The sequence below is a fragment of the Ochlerotatus camptorhynchus genome, unplaced genomic scaffold, assembly GCF_037179485.1.
Source record: "Ochlerotatus camptorhynchus isolate MF236.1 unplaced genomic scaffold, CSIRO-AGI_Acam_v1.1 ptg000646l, whole genome shotgun sequence".
NCBI lineage: Eukaryota > Metazoa > Arthropoda > Insecta > Diptera > Culicidae > Ochlerotatus > Ochlerotatus camptorhynchus.
The window spans coordinates 433,781-444,447 of record NW_027041125.1 but is presented as its reverse complement, the minus strand read 5'-3'; the positions used below and the strand labels follow the sequence as shown (position 1 = coordinate 444,447).

Below are 10,667 nucleotides of genomic sequence, written 5' to 3'. Positions count from 1 at the left end.
TGAAGAAAAAATTTCAAAATATTGTTCCACTGCATAGTTTGAGTGATGGGAAACCTCATTTTATACTGCTCGATTGATCAATATCTAATTTTGTCTGTGATCTAATGGAAGTGGGGACAACAACGCCGAAAAAAATACTCAAGTTTTTTTTTTCAGCTGGTCAAAATTTATGATTTTTATTTTCACTTTGAAATAAAATGATAGGGTAGAGAACTACTTCGGCATAAGCGCCCATTTGGGGCCTATCAAGCAGAAAACATAAAATAAAACCACGATTTTGGCATTAACAGGTAAATTATGCTTTTGGTACGATACTTTAGTTTAAATGCTACCGAACGAAGCCAATAAGAACGCGTGTTATCAATGTTTCCACCCAATATTCTGACAAAAATGAAGCGATCCGACCGCATCAATCTTTATCTTCGTCCGATAGGCCAAAGTGAATTAATTGGCGTTTCAATGGTGTTTCAATGGGTTAGGCCGAGTTTAGAATCCGTAGGCCGAGTTTGGCGTCAAAAAACAGTGTTAGACTTTTAACAATATCTCAAAAATTTGTTTCTCCGTATCAAATTTTACGGTACGTATGGAAAGGTAGCTGGGATAGTTAACCCTATTTTGCGATTTATTTTTCTAGAAGAACAACGAGAAAAGTAACGAAAATGTGTGGGATTCACAAAAAATAACAATTTTTTGGTTCAGTTTTGTGAAACCGCTGTAAGAAAATCTCACCAAAAATGCTTGGTTTTTATGCTACAAAATTCGGATTTGTTCAATCAAGATCATAAAGCCAAAGATAACATAAAGCTGTAAGTTATCTTTGATAAAACCTCAGTAAAAGTTATGTACAGCAGCCAGTAGAAATTTCTATTGAATGATTAATTCCCAAATTCCAGTTTTGTTTCGCACCGTTTGAATAACCCTGGCACGTGGGATAAAATATTGCAACACGCGCACTTTTCCATTCCTGTCGGTACAATTCGGTCGGACGAACTGACCTGAGCCGACTGCCGTTTTCTGTTTTGTTCTCTCCCTTCTCCGTTATATTTCCATTCGTGTTTTCCCCGACTATCATTGCTGACAACGTTCTGCAATGAAAATTTTGTGAATTCGTTATTTACATCAGTTGAAACTAGCTAAAATTGCGCTCAATCACAATGGTAAGTGCCCAAACTGATGAAAAGGATTTAAATTTGCACAATTTCCTATCGTCCGGTGAGATTTTTATGATTTTACTGCGGCAAAAAACGTGAATTTCTCCAACAAATGGCGTCGCAGGCGTGACGCACGAGCGCAACATTTGACAGTTGACAGCTATCGATTGGTGTTTGTTGTGTTGGTGAAAATGAGGGGAAAAAATACCAGAGCAAAACAAACCAATGCAAATGCTTTTGTGTTCCCGCTTCTTATTGGAATTCGATATACGTACAGAGAATGCTTGAATTTCTGCCAGCTCTGTTGAGGAATTTAAATTTAAGAAAATATCCACAGCATGTATATTAATAATTCTATAAATATTATAAACTTGCCATTACCAGATGCTCAGCGAAGGAGCAGTCGTCCTGGAGGACCTGCACCAGCAAATAGAGGAAACCATCCACTACTGCTACGTGTGTAACATACCGGTTTCCAACACCACCAACAACCTATGCCATCTGTTCTCGATCATGAGCGAGGAAGACGAAGCTCTAAGTCCGGCCAACATTCTTGCCAATATGCTTCAGTTGGACATAACGCCGGAACTTTCCCACTCGCAAGCAATCTGCATTCAATGTAACCTACTTTGCAACGAGTATCAACAGCTGCTTGATCGATTGGATTCCATCAAACTTCAAGTGACCGTTAGCTACAACAGTACGGTTACCAAGCTGGCAGCTAGCTTAACGGCTAAGGAACTGGTTGAAGCAGAAGCCGAGGCATTGGATGATTCCAGCATGTCCCAGGATCTTGGGCTAACAGATACTGATACTGATATGGTAAGATACATTTTCTACCACTACTTCATTGAAATTTGATTAAATAATTGGTTACCTCTCAACAGATAGCGATTCCACTGGGCGATCTTACGGGTGTTGTTCCAGTCACATCCGATGTTGCAATAGAGTCCGACTCAGAAACTACCACCGAAACCATTATGCAGCGAATGCCAAAGCTTCATCTTATTCCTCGACAAACCGAACCCTCGGAAGCACTTTCCCCATCGAAGAACAATTCTCGTTCAATTATAAAAGTTCTACAAAATCCTATATCCAGCCATTCAACGGGCACTTCCATCGAAAGCGACATCGACATATGTGAGGTTCCCTCGACGGCAATCACAATGGAACAGTTCTTCGACGGTGGCGACGGAAACATGGTGGAAATTATAACCGATGCCAACTCGACGGACTACATTTACGAAAATGTGATCGAGACCATTGGTGCACCGGAAGATGACGATCCCGGTGAAAGCGAGGATGAAGCATGCAGCTCAATATTGGCCCTCGAAGGAGGCAGCTCCACGACTGCAAAGATGAGCGAAGGCGATCAGCTGGTGGAGAGTCATTCGGAAAAGAGTTCGGAATTTACTATATCGGAGCAGGCCTTCGGACAGGAAGCGGATCCCGACAGTGCTCAGATCTTGATAGCCGCGGCGAACGAGAGCCTGAACCGCATGAAGGCCAAGCTGGAATCGGTGAGTTATGGATATTTTTTATATTTAGAGTTCATGTCCCAACTGTCGGCCGTAGTGTCCCTAATATTGAACCCATACATAAATTTTTAAAGAAAGCATTTGTTGACAATGTTTCTCTGGCCACCAAAAATATCCATCCATTTGTATTGTCATTCTTCTTCTTCGCATTTCAAACTTATTGCTTATCGCAAATTAGCTTATTGCGTGCTCTCAACTTATTAATTGAGAGCTTCCGATGCCTGTACCATTTTTGCATTAGTATAATTGTGTGGCAAGTACAATCCTACTCTAGGCCCAGAGAAATCGAGAAATTTTCCAACCCGAAAAAAAATCCTAGACCGGATCGGGAATAGAACCCAGCCACCTCCAGTATAATCTTGCTTTGTAGCTGCGCCTTTACCGACTGAGCTAAGGGAGGCCTTTGGATTGGTATTAGAAGTCTTTTTCTATAACAAATTGCGGAATTCTGGCATCAATACAGCGTTGATTATATTTCAGTTATTTTAATAAATAGATTATTTATTAGTTCGCTCTTCGTAGAAAATTAGTGAGGATTATTTTTCATATTTTACCTCTTATGTCAGAGGCTCGTCAATGCCATATTTAGGTTGCCAGTTATGCTGTTATTACACCTAAATTTGATATTTATAAGCTATTTTCTCCTGCTCGGGATGCTCTCCTTAACAATATAAAAAAAAACTAAGTTTGGCTTTCTTTCCAATAGAGTTTAACTTGTAAATTGATTGAGTTGATATTCTACATATCTAACATACTGTACTGAGAATTTATTGCGTCCCTTACGTATTAAGCGCGGGCGTCAAATCGAGCTGTTCTTGTTAATACACAACAGCAATTTGTCAAACTAGATAGATTATACTGTCACGTTTACGTTACATTAAAATAGATACATAAGCTAAATCCTTACTTGCACTAGCACACAACAGCTCGGAAATTCCCCAGGTGCCGCCAGTGGCAAACCGCGCGGGCACTCTAGGGTGAGGGCGAAACTCAAAGCTTCACCCGGACGTACCCCTAGGACGAAGCGGTCGCCGTCTGTCGGCTGCTCTTGTTCGATCCCATCGAGCGAGGCTTCGGTTGCAAATTGGTAGCCATGTAGACGATGAGCATGGCCAGCAGCAACCAAACCGGAATCATCATCGCATACAACGGAATGGAGTTGTATTCCAGCTTGAGGCAGATGGCAATCTGCGACAGGATTTTCAGCAGTATTCCGGCCACGTAGTACTCGTAGTGCCGGAAGGAGATCAGTCGATTGGCGTGCTGCCGTTGGATGATTTCGATTACGACCCACGTTATCAGGATGGTGTCGTATAGCCAGAGGGGTATGAAAACGATGAACCAGTTCCAGTTAATGCGACTTTCTAGCCGGAGACACAGCAGAATCAGGAACACCAGAATGATGAACCAGGTGAAAAGTGCCCGCTGTACGAAGCCCATCGTGATGCTTTGTGCTGGAAAACAATCGAAATCAGGGGCAATTTTCGATGGATTCCAAGGGCAATCGAATACTTACCAGTATTGAAAGCTTTAAAATGGAATGCACTCTACAAATGTTGCTGTTTTTATCGATTTATCTGCATTTCTTTGGAGAAAAACTACGAAGCAATGCGAAGTGTTGATGTTTACAAACTGGAATGCAGCCGCAGAATGCACTCAAAATTGACAAATGATTTCCAATTGGAATCGTTTTGTCCGTTGGCAGCACTTCTCTCGTTTGTCGGCATAGCGTGAAATATTTCATTTTCGATTCGTTCTTTGAGGCGCGAAGTTTCTTCGAACGAATTTGGTGCACAAAGGCACGTGGTGACTTTTTCGTATGACTAAAGCAATTTTGCAAACCATGCTAATTTTACCCGTAACAAAGACACTATAAAAAACACATTGTTATTCTATACTTCCAGCTTCCATGTCACCATTCACAGAACTGAGGTCCTTAAATAGATTCGCATTTTTGAAACACTTTAGTTTATAACAAGAATTTGTCAACACTGCAATTGATTTAAATACCTAGTAAATTTATATCCATCCTCCCTTCTCCACTAAAGCTGTTCTTCAAAACCAATGACAACTACTACTGCGCTCTGTGCAACGCCAACGGTGGCCCATCGACGGCTCACAACGTGAAAACCGTCGCCATCCATCTGAAGAACGACCACAACGAAAAGATCCTTATCTGCGAGCACTGCGATGCGGTGTTCCGCCGGCGTACGGAATACAACCAACATCTGGACCACCATGTGGCCCAGGAGCTGACCGATTTCCGTTGCGATGTCTGCCAGACCAAGTTCAACAACATCCGGTCACTGCGAATGCACCGCAAGAATCACGTGGCCACGCCCAAGGTGTGGTCCTGTGAGGTCTGCGAGAAGAAGTACAGCTCCAAGAATCTGCTGGACGAGCACATGAACATGCACTCGGGTAAGCGCCCGTTCAAGTGTTCCCTTTGTCCGAAGGTAAGCGCCCCAACTAATTCTGTTATCAATGAAACAATTAAATAAAATATAATCCCATCAAAACAGGACTTCGCCTCCAAGTACACCCTGACGGCTCACATGAAGATCCACCAGGATCGGGAGCGACTGTACAGCTGCAAAGAGTGCAACAAAGGCTTCTACAGTCAGAACAATCTCCTGCAACATGAGAAAATCCATTCCGGCGTGCGGGATTACTGCTGTCCCGATTGCGGGAAAACCTTCATGTCCCAACACAATCTGGACATCCACAAAATCGTCCACCTCAACTACAAACCCTTCATCTGTCGGACGTGCGGAAAAGGATTCGCCCGGAAAGCGGAAATCAAAGACCACGAACGTACTCACACCGGAGAACGTCCGTTCGTTTGCGACATTTGTGACGCTAGTTTCTCCCAGCGGTCTAACCTACAATCGCACAAACGGGCAACGCATTTCAATGACAAACGGTACAAATGCGACATCTGCAGTCGGTGCTTCAAACGCCGGCGGTTGCTGGATTACCACATCAAGGCATGCCACACCGGCGAACGACCGTACAAATGCGATGTCTGCTCGGCGACCTTTGTCTACCCGGAGCACTTCAAGAAACATCAGAAGATCCACACCGGGACGAAACCGTTTGCTTGCGAGGTTTGCAGCAAAACCTTCAACAGCCGGGACAACCGGAATGCCCATCGGTTCGTGCACAGCGATAAAAAACCATATGAGTGCGTCACCTGTGGAGCGGGATTCATGCGAAAACCCCAGCTGTACTCGCACATGCAACAACGGGGCCATCTCAACGATACAATCGTGGTCAACCAGCCGAGGATAACGAGCGAGGATATGCTGGAGTTTGATACCACCACTGACTCGATAGGAGACCCGGTCGAGTTCGATACCAAGGATGGAATCATTCTGGAGGAAGACGTTGACGGGGAGCATATTCTGATGAGGGATGAGGTAAGTGTCCGTGTGATTTCCTGTGCATCGAAATTATTGAAAAAAAAATTGTATTGTTCCAGTACTATATCGAGGAAGAAGATATCGAAGAGGAGGAAGAAGATGAAGAACTACACACGGTCATAGCTGGTACGAGCAGCAGCAGTAACAGCCAGACGGCGACTCAGCTGCACCTTCCCGATGCGGTGGAGCTCTCGGAATCGACAGCACTGCTGGCGTCTAGCGAAGGGTTCATCGAGGAATCCGACATCATTAGTCATGAAGTCGATGACGAGGGGCTGCAACTGGTGAAGCTGAAGATTACCAACCCCGACGGGAAGGAAGGCATCACATGGGTCAATTTGGTTTCCCAATGAAATGTGGGTTGAAGATTTGGAACATTTGGGTACCTAGGTACTTCCAAAGATAGCTATTATTATAATAATAGGTAATGAAAGTGAAGAATTCGGCTAAAAGTGTTGAAATGCTTTAAAGTAAGTAAGTAGTTTGTCTTATGATTGAAGCATCCGAAAACAATAGAATAGGGTTCGGTCGGAACCGGCTAAAAGATGAGTCATATTTGTGGTATAATGCCGAAGTCTGATTCGAAACTCGCGATAGCAGTTATGCATAGCGTGTCTTTATGGTGTGGATAATCGCCTACTGAGTCAAATATCAAGGGTTTACTTCCGTACACGGCAAGAAAAAAATACTCAATACACCTTCACAATGAGCTTGCCCGTCGTGACAAATAAAAGTGCGCGATTAGGTTAAGTTACCGACAAACCGACATGAAACTAAAACTTAAGTTTTACTCGAAAATCTATAACGGCCGATTGATACGTTTATTTTATCCAGATAAAAATAGTTTGTCCATAATAGATCGGACACGAACCAACTCATGAATTTTGCACGCGTGTTCGTGGATTAGCTAAACGATTTCTACGAGCATGGCGACAGATGTCGGTAGTGTTCTTTGAGCAGAAATTCTATGGTTACTTATAGCGAATTCGTTTATTATTCAGTTCCAACCTGGATCGGGTATCAGGATTGGGTCTGCTTGTTTTCTGACAAACGTCAGTTTGCTCGTTTGTTTTTAAAACCTAGCTCAGGTTTCGCACTGACAAAAAGTTCGGTTTCGCACTGGGTTGGAACTGGTTCCAACCCCGATAATAAACGAATTCGCTATTAGTCATTCATGACAGTTTGTCGGTGGTTAAGTCACCAAGATGATTCAAACTAATCATGCGCTTTTATTTGCATTATCACCATCACATGATCCGGATGCAATCACATCCGTATTCAGAAGTGACGCGATGGCACTTATCCAATTCGCTTCCCCATTGGCCGTCTTTCCATGGGTAAAGTTAACAATATTCTGGGGCTTTTTCTTGGCAGAACTCCAAACCTATAGGAAACGATGAGTCCCTCAGGACCAACTAGACACACTCAAACAATCCGTGCTGGGAAGACAGCTGCACACCAACTGCGATTCTTCCACAATCTTCCAGATCAAGCGAAAGATTTACCGTCTTCTGCGGCTTTGTCGCCGACAATCGTTCCCGCTCGACCAGGTCCCACCGGACAATGATTTCATTCATAATCGCCGCCTACAGAAACCGTTTATCGTCAGTCAAACACAAACGCATAGGTGACAGCTGCTGTCAACTACAATTGATTTCGATTAGTGTATTTGACCTTTTCTGCCCATATCAGCATAATTGCCAGATTTGCTTGATTTCCTATTCATATGGGACAGTTATGCTTTTATGGGCAGTTTTGTCCATTTCAACGTCTTTTCTATTTCAACCTTATGTCCATTTCGACCTTTTTTTTCATTTCGACGTTTTGTCTTTACAAACTTTTGCCCATTTCGACCTTTTGTTCATTTGACCTTTTGCCACCGACAAACATGAATGACCATAGCAAAAACAATAAAATTTCTGACCAAAGCACACAACTGACATCTTGCTCCGTATTCGCGGGAAACATTCAGCTAAGCCATGAATTCGCATGCAAAAGTTATGATTTGGTTCGTGTCTGATCTATTCTGGACAAATTATTTTTATCTAAAAATCCTATGGTTTTGACAGTTCGGATCACTGCACATTTAAATCGACCGTTTACGATTTTTGGGCATAAGTCAGAATTAAGTGTCATGTCGGTTTGTCGGTGCTTTTGCCCCTTCAACCATTTATCCATTTCGACCTTGTGTCCATTCGACAATTTGTTCGTTTAAATTTAATTCGACCTTTCGTCCTTCGACCTTTTGTCCTTCGACCTTTTGGGTTGATGCATATAATATTATGTCACGCTCTAATGGGGGAGGGGGGTTCTAAGATTGTGTGACAAGCAATGCATTAGGTATAGGAAAAACGTGACGATAGGGGAGAGGGGGGGTTATTGTTTACTCGATTTAGCGTGACATAATTAATGCATGGGCCCTTGCCAACGACCAAATAGATGGTTCGTCAACGGCAGAGCAATTAGCGGCGCCGGTGGTGTAGTGGTAAGCGTGATTGCCTCTCACCCCAGCAGGCCAGGCCAGTCGGCGCCGCCGGGATGTTCTGAGGCATAACATCTCTGATCACGTCTTCCTTCGGAAGGGAAGTAAAGCCGTTGGTCCCCGGTTCATGAGTTGATGGGTCGATAGGTAGGGTCCAGGTGTGGGAGCTGCCTCCCTGGCGTCGGTAGCATTGGTGCTCAGCACGGAAAACAAAACAAAGAAAAAAAAAACGGCAGAGCAATTGTTAATAATTGTTGCACGAGGGGCGTAATTAATGTACAGTCGAATTTCGCTCGTTGGGCTTTGTTTAATTTCTAGCATTGCTGATTCCTTTTCGAGGGGCTATTGGATGAACAATTTGGAAAGTCGCTAAACGATGTTGATGAAAATAAACAATCGGTGTATCCCTCAACAAATTTTCAGTTTGACAGCTCAAGGTGGCCCTATCCTAAATATAAGTTTTAATAATTCTTTAACAACTTTATGTCGATGCAACGATAGCACAAAGATTTTGCCTAATATCTAGGACCAAAAACTGGAGCACTAGTGCCGTAACTAGCTCACTTACCCTAATTACCCCGTACTTAATATAATTAATAGTACCCAAAATGTAATTAATGGAATTGAAAGTGTAGTTGACATACTTTAGCTACGAAAATTCGACTATAATTGGGTTCTTTAGGGGTACTGAGGTTATTGAATATTCGTAATCTGCATGTCAAATAGAACCGAAACCCAAAATTTTATCAATTTTGGAGCACTGGATCTATTTTCAATAAATGTGTTTGAATTAGCAAATATCAACATCTTAGCGCCCTTCGGTTGTACTTTGTATGGGAGCGAGTTGTCAATTTGTTAGTTTTGTGTCAAACAGTGAAGTGATTATTTTACTTTAAATCTTGATTTTAAAATCGAGATGCAAGTTGATGGGATCGAAAAAAATATAGTTTTGCTCAGAAAACGAAGCTCTTTCAGGTGATATATAAAAACCGATAATTGTTTCAAAATTAAAGAACCCAATTATAAGAAGAAAAAAAGTAGTTAACTGTTGGCAGGGTGTAATTAAAGTGACTAAAACTGTTTTTTTTTTTAATTCAATTACAGCTCTTGCTTGCATCGGAGTTAGGTTAAGTTAGTTAGTTAACAGCCATTGACTGGTTCGTCTCTGGGGATCTTTGATGGGGGTCTCGGGAAGGAGGATGGGGCCCTAGAAAGGGGTCCCCCTGAAACAGAGTTGTTTAAAACAGAGTGTTGAATGCTGTCTAGTTTGCTAGTAGGAAGAGTCATTGGTTCTTTGCGGGTGGGTTCTGGGTTGTACCGTACATCTGTTGGGGTCAGTAGTCCGGGTTTTGGTGCGCATGGATCTTGGTTATCTCATTGCCCATCACACAATTGTAGCTGATTAAAGGCTGAATAAGCCATTTTTTTAACTGAAGAAGCATATGTTTGCCTGAATAAGCTCTTATTATGCTTCCAGTGTTTGTTGAGTGGTAAGTTTAGGGTCGGTAATCCGGGTGATGGTGCGGGTGGTCGGTCCATGATGAAAAGGAGGCTACCACCGGTATCTGGCTTGAATGAGGGGTCCGCTGCCGCACTGCCGAGCACCAAAGTGGTAGTTCTCAAACTAAGTGGAAGAGTTCTGCCTCTTTAAGAAAACCTAGTTTAGCAGCGGTCCGGGTTGCGTCATTGTTGAGCGCGTCTTTTACACTGCTTGGAATCCTATAAAGTTCTCTTGCTCCCTGGTATTGGGGGCAGTGACTCGGACACTATTGCGATGAATGTGGCATAGGGAGCAGGTCTTGTGGAAATCACCGTTTCCACTGAGATTATGGGAAAGGCAAGTGTGGCCAGATCTTAGGTGGGAGAGGACAATTTGAAAGAGAGATGTTCTGCTGGATCCTCGTATTTGCCCATGTCTCCTTTGATTTTCCGGATGAAGAGTTAATCCAGTCCCTTCCCAAGTGATGCTAAAAATCCACTTTTTGAGGTCTGGACCAGGGACTTTACGCGTGTATAGGCACTTAGACTTAGCGGAGGAGGAGGCGAGGCGATCAGCTTCCACATTGCCCTGAAT

At 43.1% G+C, this 10,667-nt stretch overlaps 2 protein-coding genes across 2 annotated transcripts; one reads left to right on the top strand and one right to left on the bottom strand.

The window, feature by feature from the left end:
- Positions 1-1,055: 1,055 nt before the first annotated feature.
- On the top strand, positions 1,056-6,588 carry LOC135714434 (zinc finger protein 432-like). Its single transcript, XM_065237808.1, has 6 exons — positions 1,056-1,157; positions 1,536-1,973; positions 2,039-2,671; positions 4,738-5,145; positions 5,212-6,108; positions 6,171-6,588. Exons 1-6 carry the CDS (start codon positions 1,155-1,157, stop codon positions 6,462-6,464), a joined length of 2,673 nt encoding a protein of 890 aa, XP_065093880.1. The 5' UTR covers positions 1,056-1,154; the 3' UTR covers positions 6,465-6,588.
- On the bottom strand, positions 3,198-4,324 carry LOC135714440 (transmembrane protein 60). Its single transcript, XM_065237821.1, has 2 exons — positions 4,206-4,324; positions 3,198-4,143 (listed from the first exon to the last, which is right to left on the bottom strand). The coding sequence occupies exon 2, from the start codon at positions 4,127-4,129 to the stop codon at positions 3,704-3,706; it is 426 nt and encodes a 141-aa protein (XP_065093893.1). The 5' UTR covers positions 4,130-4,143; positions 4,206-4,324; the 3' UTR covers positions 3,198-3,703.
- Positions 6,589-10,667: the final 4,079 nt, after the last annotated feature.

Bases quoted from the DNA above. Each gene is read 5' to 3' on its own strand.
- LOC135714434 (XM_065237808.1), top strand. The intron at 1,974-2,038 runs GTAAGATACATT...ACCTCTCAACAG, and splicing joins CAGATACTGATACTGATATG to ATAGCGATTCCACTGGGCGA. The intron at 6,109-6,170 runs GTAAGTGTCCGT...GTATTGTTCCAG, and splicing joins ATATTCTGATGAGGGATGAG to TACTATATCGAGGAAGAAGA.
- LOC135714440 (XM_065237821.1), bottom strand. From the start codon at position 4,129: ATGGGCTTCGTACAGCGGGCACTTTTCACCTGGTTCATCATTCTGGTG.